The sequence below is a fragment of the Silurus meridionalis genome, chromosome 13, assembly GCF_014805685.1.
Source record: "Silurus meridionalis isolate SWU-2019-XX chromosome 13, ASM1480568v1, whole genome shotgun sequence".
Lineage (NCBI taxonomy): Eukaryota > Metazoa > Chordata > Actinopteri > Siluriformes > Siluridae > Silurus > Silurus meridionalis.
In genome coordinates, this window is record NC_060896.1 from 8,753,554 (window position 1) to 8,774,223 (window position 20,670).

Consider the following 20,670-nt stretch of genomic DNA (forward strand, 5'->3'; position numbering starts at 1 on the left):
CCGGCAAGTGACAGATCGAATCTGACAGGTTTTTTTTAGTGCTTCAGACTTGTAAGCTGTGTGACCAATTTTACAGTGTGTGTGTGTGTGTGTGTGTGTGTGTGTGTGTGTGTGTGTGTGTTTGTGTTTGTGTATGTGTATATGTATTTGTGCTTGTGTGCGTGTGTTTAAGTAGTCTTAGTATATGAAACAATGCTGTTCGAAGCACTTTTAAGAATCAGGCCAAGAATATGTTCATATTTCCTAAGGTTATAAACTATTGCTACTGTGTGAAATGAGTTTTGAGTGAGCAAAACTTTTTCACTACAGACCTTTCACACTGAATAAATTCACACTTAAGATAGACAGCACCAGTTTTTTTGAGATTTGCATTTCTGTCAGTAATGTACTATATATAACATCAGCTGTTATATATTAAGACAAAAGGAAAGAAAGGTTCAATTGCAAATAGGGGTTGCAGCTATCCATTATTTTAGAATTGATTCTACCGATTATTTAATTGAATAATTGGATAAAAAGCACTTTTTCTTTATTAAAGAGCAATACTAAATAGACAACAGAAAATAAGACGGGTCTCTTAAAATGAACAAGTAATTTTTTAAGTTTTTACTGCTGAAATTCCATACAAGTATATCTGACAAAACTAAACCCAATTGGTGCATTAAATTGCCATATTACATTAAAATGCAAATACAAATGAAATACATAAATAAATAAAAATATAGAAATCTATTTTAAAATACACCAACAAAGGTAAATGCTCTATATGGTGTTTTCTTTTTGATTTAGTTATCCCAAACTTTGGAATCTTCTCCTCACCCCTTTCTGTCCCCATTTTTTGCATTCTGCAGCATCTTCTGTGTTTACCTGTTCAGAGCGTTCCAGAGTTTTACTCACATTATTACAGTTGTGCATCAGTAATAATGGTCCGTGGGGAAACACAATGCACCGTGTGTAATTAAATGGAATAAATAATTTGCCTCGAAGATTTTTTGCATTCCAATTACTTGAGTTACTTGAGGAATCATTTTAGCCTAATTACAAGTTTGTCATCAGTTGGCACTATATATATATATATATATATATATATATATATATATATATATATATATATACCCTAGCATTGTCTAGTTTAAATGAACCTTAAACTAGACAGGTCTCATCTGATATGAGAGAGAATCCATTGTAGCCTTCTGCTATTATATGTGAGTTGCCTTAAGGTTTGACATGTTACACATTCAGAAAAGGTTTTTCTGCTCACCATGTTTATATAGTGGGTTTTGTTTTTTTTTGAGTTACCAGATCCTTTCTCCTCTGACCACTCTCAGAGTCTTTTTTTTCACACCATTATGTGTAAACTGTTGTGTGTGAAAATTCCAGGAGATCTCAGACCAGTCTGTCTCTCACAGTGCCATGGTCAAAGTTACTGAGATCACACTTTTCCACGCTCTGATGTATGATGTGAGCATGAAGTGAAGACTGTATATCTGCCTTTCTGTATTGCACTGCTTCTATAACAGTGCACTCAATTCTCATCAGAGAACAGCCGATTATTAAACTCTGAACATAACATTCATTTATAACTAAATTAATTTTTACTTAATAATTATATACTTAATATTTAGTAATTATGCTTAAATCACTTAATAATTACCTTAAAATCATAAATAGGTGTCTGGACAATTATCAACCAAATTGAATGCCATAAATGTTTATTCAACAAGTTTACCTGTTGAATACTGGCAGACAGAAATGGCAGACAGAAATATGTTGTCTGGCAGAATTCTGACCAAAAAAGATGAAAAATCAGTTCTTATGATGTAAACCAGCCAAGGGTACACATCGAAAACGTATTAGTACACATCGAAAACAGGATGTTGTTATTGTCAGGGCTGCTTTAAGTATTTTAGAAACTGCTGATCACCTGGGCTTTACATGTAAAACAGTCTACAGAAAAGTGCAAAAAGTGACAGTTCTGCAGGGGGAAAGACTTGCGAGAGACATCAGAGGAAAACAGAAGAAGACAGGTTCGAGCTGATAGAACACTACAGGTAACGGTAACACTAATAACCACGCTTTACATCCATGATGAGTAGAAGAATCATTTCAGAATGCATAGCCTTTAGGCAGATGGCATACAAATTACCTTTGCTGGAGAATCACTGAAACTGGACAGCTGAAGGTCAAAAAACATTAACTGGGCTTTGTCCAATCTTTTTCCAAGTCCAAGGTTTTAGATCTAGATATGATAGAAAATTGAAGGCATGCAACAGAATTGAAATAGTTTTTTAGGCTGGCATACATATAGCAAATATGATATCTGTATATAATAAATGGGTGATATGAACAGGTTCGAAGTCTTGTGTTTTGTTTGATAAACCTCTGACAGTAGAAATTCAATTGTTAATTTATTTCTGCTGCTAACCTTCAAGAAGGACATTCACTTGTATGATTGCTCAGGCACTGAATAAATGACACTGGATCACACAGCTATATGTTCAAGGCCAACATTCATTTTGTCAAATCAAAACACCTTGTGCATATGCAAAGTGCTGAAACTTGTCTAGGGAATGATACTTGCTTACAAATGGTCTGTTCACAAATGTGAAGCAACATGTATATATTTAACAGGTCTCATCTGGCAACTGTGGCAAGTTCCAAGGCTTATGATTATGGGGATTAGTACGAGGCCTGTCAGTCTGTCATGTGGGTGTGATTGTCCTCAGCCACATATGTTACTAGCTAAACTAGCACACATTACATATTCTATTAATATGGGTGTGTCTTGTACCAGACTGGGAGGTTATATAACGATAGCATGTGTAGAGGTTTGGTGCATGCAGATATGTTACTGAGAGGCTTTATATCATGTGCACCTAGAATAGGACACTCAGAAGATTCCCCTCTAAAAGCAACGGATCAGATTTCTTTTGACGCTAAAAAGCAGGCAGTTTTTTTCCAACATATCCCTAAAGGTCACATCCTTAGATCTGCTTATTTGTTTTGATGATGATTGGAAGAAAAAAATGTGTAGTACTCATTTAAAATATGGTGCCTTTTGTTATCCAATTTGCTTTTAATAAAGGGAATAAAAATGTACAAACTCTCACAAAGTCGTTAATCAGCTTTTTGCCAAACCAATTAATTCCTGCACACAGGCTCTGATGGAGTCGCTGATTACATTATTTTGTATCTTTTGTTATTGTTTTGTGTGTGTGTGTGTGTGTGTGTGTGTGTGTGTGTGTGTGTGTGTGTGTGTGTGTGTGTGTGTGTATATGGGCATGTGTCTCATATGTTCTGCTTAGGCCAGTAATTCCATTCGTGCCTCCTAAGAAAATGCCAGAATATCCACAAATCACATTGCCCTTTGGATTTTTACTGGACTGAAGTATTATAGATTCGAGCATGATATCACACAAGTTTTGTTTTTTTAAACGTTGCCATTGGCTAAGAAAGCAGGCTTTGAAATCATTTATCCATTTTTGTGCCTAATTTAGACTTTCAACATGTAACTTTTACCATGTAACAGTTTATGTAGGGTTATCTTAATCTTAATCTTAAAATATTAAAGCAAGATCGATCTCTCTGTTTGCCTGAATGTGTGTGTCTCTGTGTGTGTGTGTGTGTGTGTGTGTGTGTGTGTGTGTGTGTGTGTGTGTGTGTGTCTTTGTGTGTCTGTGTGTCTGGGTGTTCCATGGGGCTTGCTGAATTGTGCTGTTCTTGGGAGTCGAACTCACTGAAGCATTATAAATGGCTGGAAGTGAAGAAGACTTGAACTTTTGTTTTTTTTCCATTAACATTTTAACCCATGGACACACATGCACGATCACAAATAAGCACATGTTTCATTTTTGATATCATCAGTATCATGAAGAAGCAGCTTTTGTTTAGGGTGCAGTTCTTCATGTGTGTTTATCTTTGTGGTATTCTCCAGGACAGGCTCAGTGTAAAGATTACGCTTCACAAGAAACGCTGTCTCGACCAGAAGGCTGATGTAATGAAGTTAATGGCGAAAAAGGAAATGGATTTATTTACTGTTTTTAGTACAATTTCTTTTAGCACAGATGCCCAAGCAACGATTATATCTCAGTTCATAAGACTTTTTCTTAGACCTTTGTAGCCTTGTGCTAATGTAATATAATATATTGTAATGTAATTTAACCAGTAAGTGTAAATTTGGGACATATCATGCCCATCTTGTAGCTGCAGGGCATGGTTTGCATCTGTGACTCTAACAAACTGTGTGTGTGTGTGTGTGTGTGTGTGTGTGTGTGTTTTGAGGTTGCCTTATTTTCATTTCATCTCTGCCCTGGTTTGGCTCTGGTGCAGTGGCTCTGTGGTTAGAGTCTGGCAAGATGTTCAGTTTTTGCTCTTTGAAGTACCAACCTGCACAGCAAAAACCTGCAAAATACACTACACTTTCTCTCTTTCTCTCTCTCTCTTTTACTCACTCACACTCACACACACACACACACACACACACACACACACACACACACACACACACACACAAACACACACACACTCCCACACACACCCACACGTAGATACTAGGACATCATGGGATGTAAGTAGCTTCAAAAAGAAAACAGTAAACACTTACAAATGCAATACAAAAATGTGAGTATTTTTTTGAAGTTCAGGGAAGGGATCAGGGGAAAAAAATCACCAATTTTAAACCAAACCCAATTAAAAACGTTTTGGATGCTTTTGACATCTTGCTCTGGTTTCTAGTGCATTCATTGTGTGTCTGAAAAAAAGTAAAGTAAACAAAATAGCATGATTCTGCAAATATTAGATCATTAAAAAAAGACAGCTAAAACCAATATAAACTAAAATGTGCTCGCTGCTCCAATTCCCAGGAAGAGAAACCTGACAGAAACTTGTTTGTGTCATGTTAATTTATACGTTACTTTTGAAAAAGATGCAACTTTGGGAAAATAATAGCATGAATAAAGATACACAAAGAAGGCCTCTGTTTTTAGAAAGTCCGTCTGTAACTATTATATAAAATGTGTTTTATGTTGTATGCTTTCAAAAATTGGTTGTATCAGAAAGCTACAACTTCACTTGAAAATTTAGTCCCTATTTGCTTTTTATAATAATCTCCACTCTTCTGGGAAGATGTTACATTAGGTTTTAGAGTGTGCTTGTTGGAGACTTGTTCTCATTCAGCCACAAGGGTCTCTGGTACATCAGGTATTTATGTAGGGTGAGGAGACTTGGGGCACAGCAATTCATCCCAAAGGTGTTTAGTAGGGTTGAGATCAGAGCTCTATTGCAGGCCAGTGAAGATCTTCCTCTCCAAAACATGTAAAGCATATCTTCTTGGAGTTAGCTTAGTGCACAGGGGCATTGTCATGCTGGAACAGGTCTCTTGATTCAGGTGAATGGAATATTTAATTCTACTACATTTAAAGACATCCCGTACTCTTATGTGCCTCCAACTTTGTAGTAACAGTTTGGAAAGGAACCACATATGACAGGTGTCCCAATACTTTTGTTCACACAGTGTATAAATACAAGAAATAAATGATGCCACTAATTGAACATTTTTCTGTTTCTGTTTGTTCTGAAAGCGGGGGAAAAGCACCCAATGCTGAAAAATGGCCAAAATGGCGCAATTTATAGCTTCTGAGTTTTTCAGCAACAAATCATTTGTCAGGAAATGAGCAAGAATGAAAGAAATGTTCTCCTGATATCTCCTTGCCAAAATTTGCATGTTTACTTTTGCAGCAGTGCACTGTTTGTGGAAAAAAGCTAGAATCAGAGAAATTCACTTCCATCGTGTTCTTTAATTATACAAGAATCGTCTTCTTCATGATATCGTTTAAAATAATTGACGAAAGATTGAGCACGTAATCTGGTCTCGCATATTTTCAGCCTTCTACTTAAACATTGAAATTAAAATCAGAGGGACATGCTATCCCATAATAATTTTATGTAGTTATTTGTTTCATTTACTTGTTGACCAGGGATTTGTTGTTAAGATCACTGAAAGTTTTATATTTTCTCATTTTGTTCTATTTTATTTGCCTGGAAGTAGCATATATGGAAATAGCTTAGATATCTCTATATATAGGTATATAGCAGATGTGTTGTAAGAGAGTGAGATCAGGTGTGACCCAACATAATGTTGCTTTTTTTTTTCAGATATAAAGCCAAACAAAGAAATGCACACAATCATTAACCTGAGAGCGTCTGCAGCTTGTATTCATTTATGAGTAACCGCTTTATACTGGTCATAGCCATAGTGGTGTATGTGATTAATTTGTTTGTATTATTACAAATAGAACAAACATCACGGACAGGTGCAAACGCTGCACCGAGCAGGCAGGATCGATGGAACTTTTTCAGGTCGCAATTACTATTGTTTAGAATTCCATCCGGAGCGGGATTTACACACCTCGAGCTCAGTCAGCTCCTGCTCATCAGGATTGCTCAAGCATGGAAGTCCCTGAGTTATGGAAAATTTGTCATGGTGGACCCACATACGTGCGTACTCTCACATTCTCTACCATCTATGTCTGAAAGTCAGTTGCACTCACAGATGCACGACCCCTCCCTTTCTTACACACACTCACACACAGGACTGATAAAAGCGTCAGTAACAGGCTGTGCTGAGGGCACTGCTCCGTGTGACAGTGCCGTGTTTGTTTTCCTTTCTCAGGGGCCAGTGAAACACATGTCAGTGGCTTTTGCTTCTTCAGCCACAGCTGCCTAGGCTTGCTCGTTCTCTTTCAGTTCAGATAGCACAATCAGATAAAGGCCACATATCATTAACAGCCAGGCCTTAACGAATTCATGGATCATGTTCGTGCAGTTGGAGTTTGGAGATAGAGTCTAAAATATGCTGGTATGTGATCTTTAAATATGATTAAATCTAAGGTCAATACCAGCCTCCTGGATAAGGACAAGGACAAAGGTCAGCACTCAAACAGGGCAGCCCAGTAAGTCTCTCTTAAATCTTTCTTTGTGTAATCTATGTCTGTTGGCTGCACAAAGACGAGAGATGTGCGCTCTTATGGGCAGAGACAAAGAGCAGACATTCCCTGCCTCTGTTCTCCCAGGAATTATAGTGTTTCATTTGATGAGAAAAGGAAGGAGGGGTAGTGGATATGGTGTGGGGCGCCGGAGAGTGGAGCGAGGTGAGAGGGGTCATTGATATAGAAAAAGAGACGAGAGGAGAGGCAAGAACAAAAGCGCAAGGGCACAGTGGTGAAGAGGTGACGAATGTGCAGGATGGCATGAAAGGAAGGTTGAGGAGAGTGCGCTGGATTTTAAGTGAATGGTGAGTGGAATAGTAAATAAAAGTGAGTCTTGAGGATGAAAAAGGCCACTGTTTAAGAATACTAATAAAAAGACACTATTTAGGGGTATTCAACAACAACAAAAAACGTTAATGTCTAGATCATATATGGCCCGTCAAGGTTGGCCCGTGGTAGCTTTATGATTTGGCTTACCATGCCAAATATGAGAAGTGGATCAAAAATTGGAAAAATACAAAAAGTGCCATTGACACAAACCTATATTTCCAATACAACATTTTTCATCATGGAACTTCAGCTTTCTCAAAATATGGCAGCGATAACATTTACTTTTGTGCAACAATTACTTTGCACCCACGACCCTCAGTTAAGTTTTATTTTTGCCCCTTAAAAAAAAAATTGGGGCACCTCTGGTCTAGATACATAAATTATTCCCTACAAATATTTTGAGATGAATGGTGATGAGTTAACTTTTAATGTTTCACCATTAATGATTACTTAAAGGCTATAAACACAATGCTTTGATTTGGTCATTGTTTTAGGTCTTGTGTTTACTATGTTCTTTTATGTCCTAGTACTATGGAATTTATAATGAACACATATGAACACATAAACACAGTAAACACATTCTTCATCCATTTATCTTTTGTTGTTGCATTGTTTTTAATGCCATGCCATCTGCTTGCTAATCGGACCAGACATGGCAAATTATTTTTTTCTGACAGTCTGTAAAAACACTCTTCTTTTTTAGTTTAATAGATTCTGTTAAATAAATACAAACTCATGTGACTAGAAAAAACTGCAACTGAGGAGCTGGTTACCAAAGCTGCAATAGAACCAATTTTCTTTAGTTCATCTAGAGTATTTTATCAAATGCACATTTGATTTAATTTGATTTGAAATACTTTGCTGGGTCCACCAGTTTTCTTATTGTTAACTAACAAGCAGTTTCCTTAAAAAAAGTTTCCTCTGGGGTTCTCCTTTTATGTGGTTGAAGATTAAAAAATTCATAGATTCATGAGGTTGAGCACCCAGCAAGAGAAAACAGAGGAGATTATTCAGAGAAAAGCTATTCTGAAGAAAAGAGATGACCACAGAGAAAAAGACAGCTCTTTTGTGAAGTGTCTTTCCTTTACTCAGCACAGTACGGTGTCCATCATTCTGAACCGCAGGGAGTTTATTAACCAGCGATTTTTCTTCCCGGGTTGATCTTCTTCAGTGCATGCATCCAAACGTGTGACTTTTCTTTCTGTCCCTGTTTCTTTAGCAAGCTTTTCATCCCATGGTCACCCTTTTGACGTCTGTACTGTAACATATATGTAACGAAGAGCTGCTATTATATAACCTGCTTCTGAATTTCCATAGTCTGGCTTTGCAGCTGTCTGGATATTCTTAAGAGAGCGGCATAAAAACCTGCGCAGGGATTTTAGTTTGTTTCCTGGAGGTTTTCGAGTATAAAGATGAGAGAATTATTGTAAAGTAATGAAAATCGCTGTACTTTTAGAAAACCAAGGCCAGATTGATTCAAATGACTTATAGTTTGTCATAGCTCTTTTTATAGGCTTGTTTATCTTCAGTTTGTCACAGGAGCCAATAATGGAGCCTCATAAAGACCAAGCATAAATAAAGCCCTATGCTGTTTTCTACTTCTCCTGTCCTACATCGTCTTTTTCATCCTCTGCCCATCGACAAAAAGACAGATTATCTAATCCTTGACAGAAAAATAACTTAACTCAAAATCACTACCGTTACTATTTCATTAGGAAAGAGCCGGAAAACAGTTCTTTAATATGCTCTGAGGCAGCGCCTTAAAACAGTGCATTTCTTGTCAGGTATGATAAATGCCCGCATTCCAGTGTTCTTAAACAATGGACCATAACAGATTTATACCTGCTACGGAGTTAAAAAAATCATATAAACTTTACTGGCTGTGTTTTAAACTTGTTATACAATGCAGGCTCTGAAAATGAGCCCGGCAACAACAGAGGGCACATGGTCTTAGTCCAAACCATAAACACTTATGAATAACTAACCGTTGAGAGACTGAAGTCAAATGGGACTGAATGCATTGTTGCGGATGCATGCTATTAAGAGATAAGATTCTTGCTATGTGAACTCTCAATGTGTACTTGAAATGGCTTATCAGCGTTTTTTTCACAGGCTAAGTTCGAGTAACAAGCAAGTCTTAAATGTGCACTCCCAGAGTCAAGAGAGGACATGAACTCTTGTGCTTTTCTCTGGATTGGAATTGTGGACCGAATATAGCATTTATAGATTTTTTGCTTAGCAAAGCATGTTAAACAATCAGTAATTGCAGCAGTGAATCTAGGCTCGTTTTCTTAAATGTTGGTAATGTAAGCGATGTGCCTTGAGGACCGGATTGCCAGGCTGGTCAGTTCAAATTTCATGGATGTTTTTTTTAAACAGCAACAACAAGGGTGTTTAAGGGTGTTGAAAACTTCTAAAAAGTCCAGTGATCTTAAATTAATCATTTACAAAAGTCCTGATGAGAAACTAGCATGGGTGAATGTTGTATCTTTTAATGGTTAACTATTGTTGATTTGGTTGTGGCTGTAAATAAGACAAACGCAACAAGTGCCTCACCTTACCATTTTCGCAAAGAATCTTCATGAACAGAGAAGACATCTGTTTTGGAGTTGAAGTGCAGAACAAGAGCATACTTCTCTGTCCAGTTGTCTCAAAAGATTGCTTTTATCCTCAAAATTTATTTTTTTCCCCAAACGAGTTGCCTGCAGCTAAATAATTTCTGTAAATGCTATTGGATAAGCCGCAACAGAGGATCTGGGACAGAAACCGTGTTCGTTCATGTTTAGTTTAAAAAAGAGTAGAGTCATAGAATTGCAGTCAATTTTGTTTTGATCTGTTGGAGTATATTTACAGGTACTTGGTTGGGTCCGCTTAAATAACATGCTTGGGCTATAGTCTTTGTGTATTTACTGTCCCACTGCCTGGCTTCCTAACACACAGGGATGTACTAATAGCTGCTCAGCATGACCAATCATGTCTGACTTATTTTTAGAATAGTCCTGTCAGAGAAAAACAAAATCCAATGAGTGACATCTAGCCCAGTGGTTTGTGGGATTAATATAGGGCCATGCTCCTAATAGCTCCGGCAGAGGTGCTTCTTCACTTGCTTCATCAGCATGCTAATGTAGATCTTAGTTCCTATATAGGCAGAAGCATGGAGTGTTAACTGCAAGTTTAAAAGCAACAGAAATATCCTCAGGCATTTAGGATAAGAGCAGGGAACTGTAGTGTCGGTGAGCCTGTCAGAACTGACACCGCTCATCTGCAGGAACAAGCAGAGGAGGCGATGAGATGTGCGATAAAAGCATGGGGGGAGTGCCCGAACGGGAGGCTGGTTCTGAAACTGTAACTATCAGCACAATTCAGAAATGCATAATAATGACAAAGTGACCCAGCTAAGCATCCTCCCTCTGTTTCCTGCACTGGGAATGTCCTTGGATCCAGGAATTCCTACAACCAAATGAGATTCCTTGTGTAAGCCACCGTGGTAAAGGGGTTCTTTTAATGGCCAGCCATTATATGGAATGCTTATTGTTTAAAATATCTTTTGTATAGCTGAATTCTGCTCAGTGTGTTGCATTGGAATCAGAAAATCAGCCATTATCACCTTATATTCGAAACTTCAACACATTTTACCCTCTTTTTTTTTTTACAAATGTATAATGTGTAATATAAAGTTAACGTGTCAAAATCAGGACACAATCTACCACTCATTTGTGTGTTTAATTCATCAGCATGTCTTTATGCCACAGAGTCAGCAGTGATGCGGAATAGTTTATAGTTACAGGAGACGAGGGAGCAGGCTTTAGAGCATCACTTGTATATTCATCTCACAGAAATGTGAATTAATTCAATTCATGCAGGTAATAGATTAGCATAATTGAGACTTGCTGGCACAAGAAGACAGAAAAAGGGAAAAAAGGCTGCCTAATGCAATATGAATTCTTCCTGCTGTGTGTGTGTATGTGTGTATGTGTGTGTTTCGTCTGTGTACTGCAGGCTCCTGTGTCAGTTAGCTGTTTCTCCAGGTGTGTGAGAGTAGTGTGCATGACTCACAGTGTCCGCAGGAGGTACCTTTGATTTGTCAGATCACTAATTTGGTCCACATTTGGCGAATCTGTAAGTGAAGCAGTGCTGCATCCCCTTTTGTGTTATCCTGCTTGTGCTACAATCATTATTTTAGTGCTACAAACAGCACAGTTTGAGAGGGCTATATTTGGGCTGTTGTTTGCTTAGAGAAGCGCTGCTTATTCTGAAGCCGAGAGTTCCCAGGAGCTCCAGTGTTCTGTTTTTGTTGTGTGTTTTTTTAGGATTTGAGGTGAAGATACAGTTCAAAAGTTCTGCAATTGTTTTTCTTGATATGTGTATAAAAGCTGTGTGTTTGCCCCTTAAGTAAATAGTACAGTGCATCACATGCAAAGGCCAAATGGTCGTCCTTTGAGAGGAAATTGCAATCGTTTTTTAGACTCTCGCTTCTTTCGGAAGCCGTGGATTTGATAAGACCTGACATGATGGAACATCTGGCTGTTTGCAGAACTCCCTATGGGACCGGCATAGAAATGTAATTTCCTTTATATATATATCAATAGCACACATAAATCATTATTTTGTGTTTTGTTCTATGCGAAAAAAACAACATTTTAGAACAGTTTAACATTTGTCTGTTAATTTAGTTTTCTTTAAAAACAGTAGATTCATCTTTTTCTTAATATTTCTTGCACAAATCCAACAATAGCAGATTAAGATCAACTACCAGACAGCTACTGCACATTCAGTGATTTACTTTGTAAAGGTCTGTTCATTTGATTCAAACTCATCTTGAGGTATTCTTGACCAGATGCTGCCCTGAAGCACTTGCAGTACCGTTAGCGTCTAATCTTAAAATTGGCAAGTCATGAACAAAAATAGGAAAGGTAAAAATCTATGTGATAAATTTGCATCACGCCTCTTATACTGGCTTGTCGTGGCATGTAAAGCTTTCATTTATAGCTTACATTAAAGCTTTAAGCAAGGCTCATATTCACTCTGGTATCTCCCCTATTCCATCTGTTGTTCTGCAGGTATGGCCTCGCAAGTGCAAGTCTTTTCCCCCCACACTCTCCAGTCAAGTGCCTTCTTTAGCGTGAAGAAACTGAAGGTGGAGCAAAGTTGCAACTGGGATATGACAGGGTACGGCACACACAGCAAGGTCTACGGTCAGAACAGCAAGCAGAGCGTGTCTGCTGCCCCAGTGGGCCTCAACGCCGCCTCGCTCCAGGTCTCCAACTCCTCCCTGCCATACGAGCAGGCTCTGCTCTTCCCTGCCAGCTCTGGCCACATTGTAGTTGCCTCTGCGAGCAGCACGTCTGGGGTGGCCGGTCAGCTTTTGGGGAGCACAGGCAGCAGTAGTGGCAGTGGCAGCGGAGGGCACAACCTGACGCGCCGCAGCACTGTGAGCTTGCTGGATACGTACCAGCGATGTGGGCTTAAACGCAAGAGTGAAGAGCTAGACAACAACAACGGCAGCGGTAACAGCGTACACGTGGTGGAGGAGCTGCAGCAGCCTCCAGCAGCGCCGATGCTCCAGAACAATGGGCAGAGCGGCCCGACGGGCACCGTGGCCACGGCTTCTACAACCGCCACATCCAAGACCAGTGGCGCTAACAGCGAGGGTGACTATCAGCTACTGCAACACGAGGTTCTGTGCTCCATGACCAACACATATGAGGTGCTGGAGTTTTTAGGTCGAGGCACTTTCGGGCAGGTGGTAAAGTGCTGGAAGCGTGGCACCAGTGAGATTGTGGCCATCAAGATTCTGAAGAATCACCCCTCATATGCGCGCCAGGGCCAGATCGAGGTCAGCATCCTGGCACGCCTTAGCACAGAGAGTGCTGATGACTTCAACTTTGTGCGGGCATACGAGTGCTTCCAGCACAAGAACCACACGTGCCTGGTCTTTGAGATGTTGGAGCAGAACCTGTACGACTTCCTCAAGCAGAACAAGTTCAGCCCGCTGCCCCTCAAGTACATCCGGCCCATTCTGCAACAGGTGGCTACAGCGCTGATGAAGCTGAAGAGTCTGGGTCTGATCCATGCCGACCTGAAGCCGGAAAACATCATGCTGGTGGATCCCTCTCGGCAACCCTACAGAGTAAAAGTCATTGACTTTGGCTCTGCCAGTCATGTGTCTAAAGCTGTGTGCTCCACTTACCTTCAATCCAGATACTACAGGTAAGACATTTTATGGTTTATATCCAGCATCTCTTACTAGATTTTTACATTTCTGCCCCAAACTCTTTTGTGTGTTATTGATTCAGATGCCTTTTTGACAGTTTAATAGGGTCATTTGTTTAGGCTATGATAGAGCAAAAAACATACAAGCTTGCTGAAAATTCAGTTCCCTATTTGTTTATTGTGCTTAAACAAGCAAGTTGTCTGGCTTGCTAATTTGAAAGACCGTTTGGTTTGTTATTTACAGCATGGTAAATAATGAATAGATCTGAAATATATGCTAAACATGTACTTTTGTCAGTGGCATGCTTTTCATATTTGACCTATCTTTGATTTTGTATGTTTAAGATATTTTAGAAAAACTATTTTAGAGAAATTGTGCAATGAAAAGCCTTGTTGCATTTAGGCACATGCCCCTTCCTTCACCTGACCCTAATGTCATTGTAAATTGTTTCCCCAGGGGTGTAGGATATGGGGTCAGACCGAGTTCTGCAGTAATGCCTTGCTGTAATCCACACCAGAGCACCAACATTAGAAACAGATGACTCGCCTGAAAGCGTACTTTTTTTAACTCTTAGTTTTCATTTTGATAGAGCTGTGTTTGGGTTTTAATGAATAGGTGAAGATTTCATCAGGAGTCAGGCCTGTTAAAACAGAAGCCTGCATTGTTGGGGTCTGCGTGATTCAATTCGGCTGAGTGTGTGAAAGTTACATGACCGTGCAGTAAAACCATAGAGGGGGGGCAGTTTGAGTGCCACCAGATGTGCATCTTGTTTTCTGAGGTGTTGCTTTGAGGTTGCAAGGGCCAGTGTTACTAATTAATGTTAATAAGGTCAGAATCCTAACACGGCAAACGTCTTGTTGGAAAATGTGCGTGGAACTGAGTGATGAAAAAGAACAGCTGGAACATTTTTAAGCTTGACTGTAGAAATATGGAACTTTACAACAAGCACTATGTTGGAGGATGTATATGCGTAAAAATCTGAGCTATTAAAGAAAGTGGGTCAGTGCAGATGAGCATTAAATTCAATGTTCTGTCCTCATTTAGTTGAGATTTTTCAGGTAGATACCTTGATATTCTTATCCCTTACATTTGCACAAAATAATATATTGGTGGCATATTAGCTGTTATATTATATTGCAGTAGGTTTGTGTGCAGTGGAGTTTTGTCATCGGTACAGATACAATGCAGTCTATAAATAATTGCTCAGTGACACAGTTTTTCTTGTTGTTGTTATTTTGAATCAGTGCGCTCTTCTGCATGAAGTAATGATAAGGACATTGATGGTTATGAAAAAAACAAGCAGTCATTAGCTTAATTACTTTTGGTCATTTTAAAAAGGAGATGCTTTTATACATTAGGGTTTTATACAAAAGGATTGTTTCTTTTAACAAGCTGAAGCCCACAAATCCTGACCTACCTGCATATATTGATTTCAGTAATGCATATATCCATTGAACAGGAAGATAGAATGTGTGCTGTATTGAATCCAGGTTAAACATGATAGGGAGAACAAAACATGATAAAACTTATTGAAAGCACATCTTGATTGGGCAAGTTTGATCAGATAACTTAGAGTTTGAAATTATATCAGGGATTTTTTTTTTAGTATTTGGTTATGCATTAACTGCCAGACATGTAGAAATTATGAAACATAAAGAGAAATTATCAAAATAATTTGATTTGAAAATGGGAATGTCTGTGAATATAGATACTGATAAATTACCAACTGGTATAACAGGCTGGTGCACAGGGCACTGTCACTTTCTCACAGCTCTGGGGTTTTAGATCTTAAGCTCATGTACTTTTTGAGTTCTCCCTATGTCCATGTGAGTTTCGTCTGGTTTCTCTGGTTTCCTTCTACCTCCCAAAAACATGCTTGCAGTTGGATCATCTACTTAGCTGTATGTGTTCTTCAGATAGGCTACAGGGTCTGCCTCTACCCTGATCATCTTTACTCAAGATGAATAAATCTATAAATTACCATCAAAATTTTTTTTTTCATTATTTATGTGATAATTAGAGAGTGTGAGAGTTTTTTGTTTGCGGTACAGTGTAAAAGAAGACATCATGGTTTATGCCTGCAGCAGAGTATATTGCTATTCACGCAAAAAAACTACTGATACATTGAAGTGGAGTAGTTGAAAAGGCGACTAGACATAGTATACAGTTTGCTTCAGACTGGATTACACCCCTAGTGCAAATGCTTAAATTAAAACTGACAGTGTGTATTTTAAGTGTGTAGTCATGACATGTGCCAGAGTACCGAGCCAAAACATTCTTACTTATGGACCTCTATATATCATGATATTGGGCATGCAGGCATGTGTTGCGTTATAGCGAGACGTGGGTGAACAAGGTCAGTTATGTGCAAAGAGTGGGCTGTGAAGTGTAATTACCAACAGCCGTGAGTCTTGTCCTGTGTGGGAGTGCACAGAAAGGATGATCCCCTTAATTTCTTCTTGGCAGAGATGAAGAGGCAAAACACATCTGACACTGAGCAGAGTTTTATTAGTTACCACTTACCAGCCTTGGGTCTGTCTGTTTTTCCAAGGATATACAATTTGATATAGTCTGTCAATATTGAAGCTCAAAGAGAGAAGAGATACAATCAGAGAATGAGATCAGATCTCACTCAGACAGTAATCTATGTTAACCCCTCCCACAGATACATGGGCTTTTGCCTCTTCTAAGAACTGCATGCACATATGCATGTTCATCTACTCGCACACTGCACTTCAGCTCCAGCAGTGACCCACGTGGAGCAGCCTCCTACTGGTTTCACCTCCTCAGGGAAAGATCACACTGTTCCTGGCACATACAGTCTGTTTAATAGAGGTCTTATTCAGCTAAAATGGGGTCTTTCTCTCTCTCTCTCTCTCTCTCTCTCTCTCTCTCTCTCTCTCTTTCTCTCTGTCTCTCTCTCGCATTGTGAGTGCTCAGGTGGCTGAGCAACATAAAGGCTAGGTCTTTGGAAGAAACTGCTGCAAATACTGTGATAAATTGCTGCCACTGTTGAAGCTCCTTGAGAATACATGACTGATTTCCTATCTCGGATCAGATTTGAGAACAGATAGTCAGTGAGTCTTCCTGCTGATTTGGCACAGAAACGACCACAAAAGAGAAAGAAAAAAAAAAAACCAGCATTTCTTTTCTTTCAGTCTGTTTCAGGCTTATAAACTTATATTTGTTTGTAAATGGTATATAATCAGCAAAATGTAGGGAGGAGGGGACTGAGGGTAATTATGTGGATAACCAAAGCTTTTCCAACTCATTCATACATTCTGACGAGTAAATGTTGCTGTTGGTAGAAAAAAAGAAATTCTTTTAATAAGAACTGTTACATAAAGAGATAGTCATTCATGCTTTTCTTATTTTTCATGCACTTGTCATTTTTTCTGCCCTTGCTTTTAAATCCTTTGGGCAATTAACATTGCCTTTAATACTTTGATATGACAAGTCCCCTGTTTGCATATACACTACACACATATATTTTTTTAAGATGTGCTATCAGCTGTAAAAGTGATTGTGTAAGACAGAGCACTTCTGAGTTTGAAATTTCTTTCCTACTCTTGCTGTTCCCCACTAACTGTAAAAGCTCTCTGTAAATGACTGCTGGCACTGGCAGCTCAGACTCAATCAGCTGATCTTCATATCTTTACAGGTTCTACTTACTGCGAGTTCTCAGCCTGTCTGTTCTGATGGAATTTGATCTATTGGACATGAGCGTTTGTGCTGTATTAGATTTAAGAGCTTACATCAGGAGGCTGTAGCTACATTTCAAATATGGATTTTTCATCTAGTGTATATTGACACAAGAAAACTGAGCAATAATAATCAAAGTGTGCATTTGCGCACATATGGTATGCTGCATCTCTGCCTGTGTGATTTGGCAACGTTAGGCTGTGGCATATGACATAGCAATTACACAAAGTATGTCTTGAGTTAGCTTGTAATACCATAATCGTCATGGTGGCACAGCTTTGAGATTCCTTGATTCAAACCTGAGCTTAGTTTACTGTCTATGTGGTGTTTCACATTTTATACAATGTCTTTCAAGCACTCTCTGGTTTGCTCTCACCTCTCACCAAAAACATGCTGGTAGGTGGTTTGGCTACTTTTTGCATTGCCCTTAGGTGCAAATGTGTGTCTGTGGGTGTGTATGAATAGTGCCGTGTAGTGGACAAGTGTCTCATCTAGGGTGTGTTCCCACCTCCTGCGTAATGTTCCCAGGATAGACTCCAGATTCACGATGACTCCATGAGGATAAATCTGTTACTGGAGAGTGAACGAATGTGTTAATGAATACCATGTTGTATTTATAATGCCATAATAGGACTCCATGGTAGAGTCTTGTTTGCTCAGGTTACATCAGCTAAACTCCTTTTTTCATCACAGCCATGTCCACTTGCTAATGATGTAACAGGTAAAGCTAGTTGCATTACCCAGGACCAAATAAAAAGGATTATTGCCATGTCCCAGTTAAGCCTCCTTACCCCTTTTCACTGTAATTGAAAAAAAGCAGGCTTTAAGTGCACTGCATGCTCTGATTAAAGTTTGGGGCTTATGTGAAATTGCTGCCATCAGCCATGTTGCAACATTTACATGGCTGTGGTTGGAATGAGGGAAGCTGATTACTCTAGCATGTCTGTACTCTCTCTGTCTCTTAACACTGTCTCTTCTTCCCCCTGCTGTCATTATTTCTCAGCAGCCATACAGGGTCCTGCTCAGTTCGGGAGTATGAGTCATGGCAGCCGGAGGTCACAGAGGAAGAGACAACATGGCCTCTTAGCATGTCAGTCAGTACCCTGTAGACGTCAGATTCTTAATATAGGAAGGGGAGAAGGCATGTCCTGTACCTTTTCCATAGCACCGGCTGAATTTCAGCTCAAAGATGAATCGGTTGCTTGTGACTTTGCTGCCTTATGAATAACATGGCACTAATGACTTTGACTAGTAACCAGGGGGTTTCTATACAGGGATCTATTTATTGTCTCCAATCAATCAAAATGCTAATGCTGGCTGTGGCAGTAAACTGTGCTGCTGTAATATGAGGATAAGCAAGATGTGTTGGTGGTTTCTGTATGTGTGTGTGTGTGTGTGTGTGTGTGTGTGTGTGTGTGTGATAAGAGGAGCCCTGGCTGAAGGACAGAGAGCAGCAGTGGCCAAGCTCTAGGGATGTCCTCAGGAAGAAACATCACAAAGTGCATTCTTTGTGCTCTTAATGGCCATGATTTACACCCACGGGGCCATGGACCATCTCCAGTACTTAACAAAATCTCAAGTCTTATAGACAACATTGCCTAGCCCTCAACTTTCAGATTAGGATCTATCCTTGTCAGAGATTAATGGTGCACAATGCAGACCAAACAGCATAAAATGGAACGGAAACAAGCCTTTATGCACATAGCTTGGTTTAGACTTTGACAGAGAAACTGATTCTTTTCCCCCCATAACAGTAAGCCCTGATGTTCACAATCTGAACCTGCTATCGTTTGTGTTAATAAATGAACCGTCGTTCCAGGACATTTACTGCAGATTTTTGGCAGGTATTAAAGAGCACGCTAATGAATGAGGTTGCCACTAGTTACTGTTCTCTCAAGCATGTGTAAGGTGTCTTTTTATTCTGTAGTGCAAGAACGACAGGATGCTGTTACTCACAGCTAAATTTGAATCTGAGAATGAGGGTCTGCATTTGGCAAGCATATGTTCTGTTCACCTGTACTGAACTATTAATAGTGAGTCTTACAAAAAGTTGGTTTTGGATTAGTTTTTCCTTTTTACTGCTTTTTTTTACGGAATACATAAATATTTAAGTATATCTCTTTAAAAAAGATTGTGCTAGTTAATTTGATCAATGGGGACATTTTTCAACTGTTTCAGCTGTTGAACAGGAAGGTGTGGTACAGAAGGTGCCCAGGAAGGTGGGGTAACGAAAAGATGTTTTCTTTTTGGTTCTTTCCAGAATGAGCTTGATGACACTAAACCTCTTGGAAGATGATTGACACGAATGTAATAACCCAGAGCTCATCTAATTTGGCTGTGGGCTACTCGCTTCACCATTGGAGCATGAGACAAGTAGCTAATTAACTCCTGTTAGTCGAGTATATGAACACTCAGCTGATTGCTAAGTCATTTTGCCAGGCATTGATATCACGTCATTACTCCGAGAACAATGAGAAGGAGAATGGAGTCTGAAAATATGGTGTAATAAATTCTGATTATGTAGACCCGTATTAGCAATTCATATGCTTTCTTTTTTCACCATTGCCTTTTCCTCTGCAGGTTTATTTAAAATGGACGTCATGCAAAGGTTTCACTTCATCCCCATGGCAATTATGTTCACAGCCTTGTGTTGTGCCTGCTCAGCCAGAAGGGCAAACCGAGAGGCTTGTTTGCCCTTTACAGCTTTTTGAATGCTTTTGTGGTTTGCCTTTGTCTTTAAATTTTGAGTTGACAGATTGATAGCAGCAGCTATCTTTTGCCATTCTACTATTTATCATTTCATGTAAACTCTGGAACCCTTCCAGACCACATGTACACTTTTGATATTTTGTTAACACTAAAGTTGGTTTGGCACTGCTTTTTTTCTGACGTGGGTGCACTATGTTCTTCAGGAAGCTATATTTTTTTAGTAACTCCTTCCATTTTGCGCTGATTTTTGGGCAGTAGGACACTGCAAACAAGTCAACAGGCCTCTTTCATCAGCTCCCCTCTCGGCCATGGTCATGTCAAATGTCTGGCTCTCAGGCAGCCGTGAAGTTTCCCATGAACCCACCAAACAAAGCAGATGCATTTGTTTTCTCAATTGGAAGAATTTGCTAATGTGCGTACAAGGGTAAATAGTTTGGCTAATTTACACCAGACCCAGCGAGTTGTGCCAGCTTAGTCTCTTCAGAGTTCGCTTTTGAGTCAGCCCTGCCCTGCCATCCTCTCTACCAATCTTCAGTTTACTATTATTAACCCTGCCCTTTCCTGTTCTTTTCAGTTCACGACGCACTAGTGACATTCATCAGTGCAGTCAGTCATCGGTGGTTAAAATTAATATGCCACCCAATTGTTTTTGTTTATTGCTTGATTTTCCAAGACTCCCTCAAACCAGTTCCTATAGATTTATGACAACAACACGTCACCCGCGAGATC

At 39.4% G+C, this 20,670-nt stretch overlaps 1 protein-coding gene across 4 annotated transcripts in view; it reads left to right on the forward strand.

The window, feature by feature from the left end:
* Nucleotides 1-20,670, forward strand: part of hipk2 (homeodomain interacting protein kinase 2) — an 88,996-nt gene that overhangs the window by 12,195 nt on the left and 56,131 nt on the right. For 3 of the 4 annotated variants that reach the window (XM_046865110.1, XM_046865107.1, XM_046865108.1), the window contains exon 2: nucleotides 12,377-13,526. In XM_046865110.1, the coding sequence (XP_046721066.1) occupies nucleotides 12,377-13,526 (1,150 nt within the window). Of the gene's footprint in view, nucleotides 1-6,704; nucleotides 6,951-12,376; nucleotides 13,527-20,670 lie in introns of those variants that run through there. The other variant, XM_046865109.1, reaches the window with a different exon arrangement.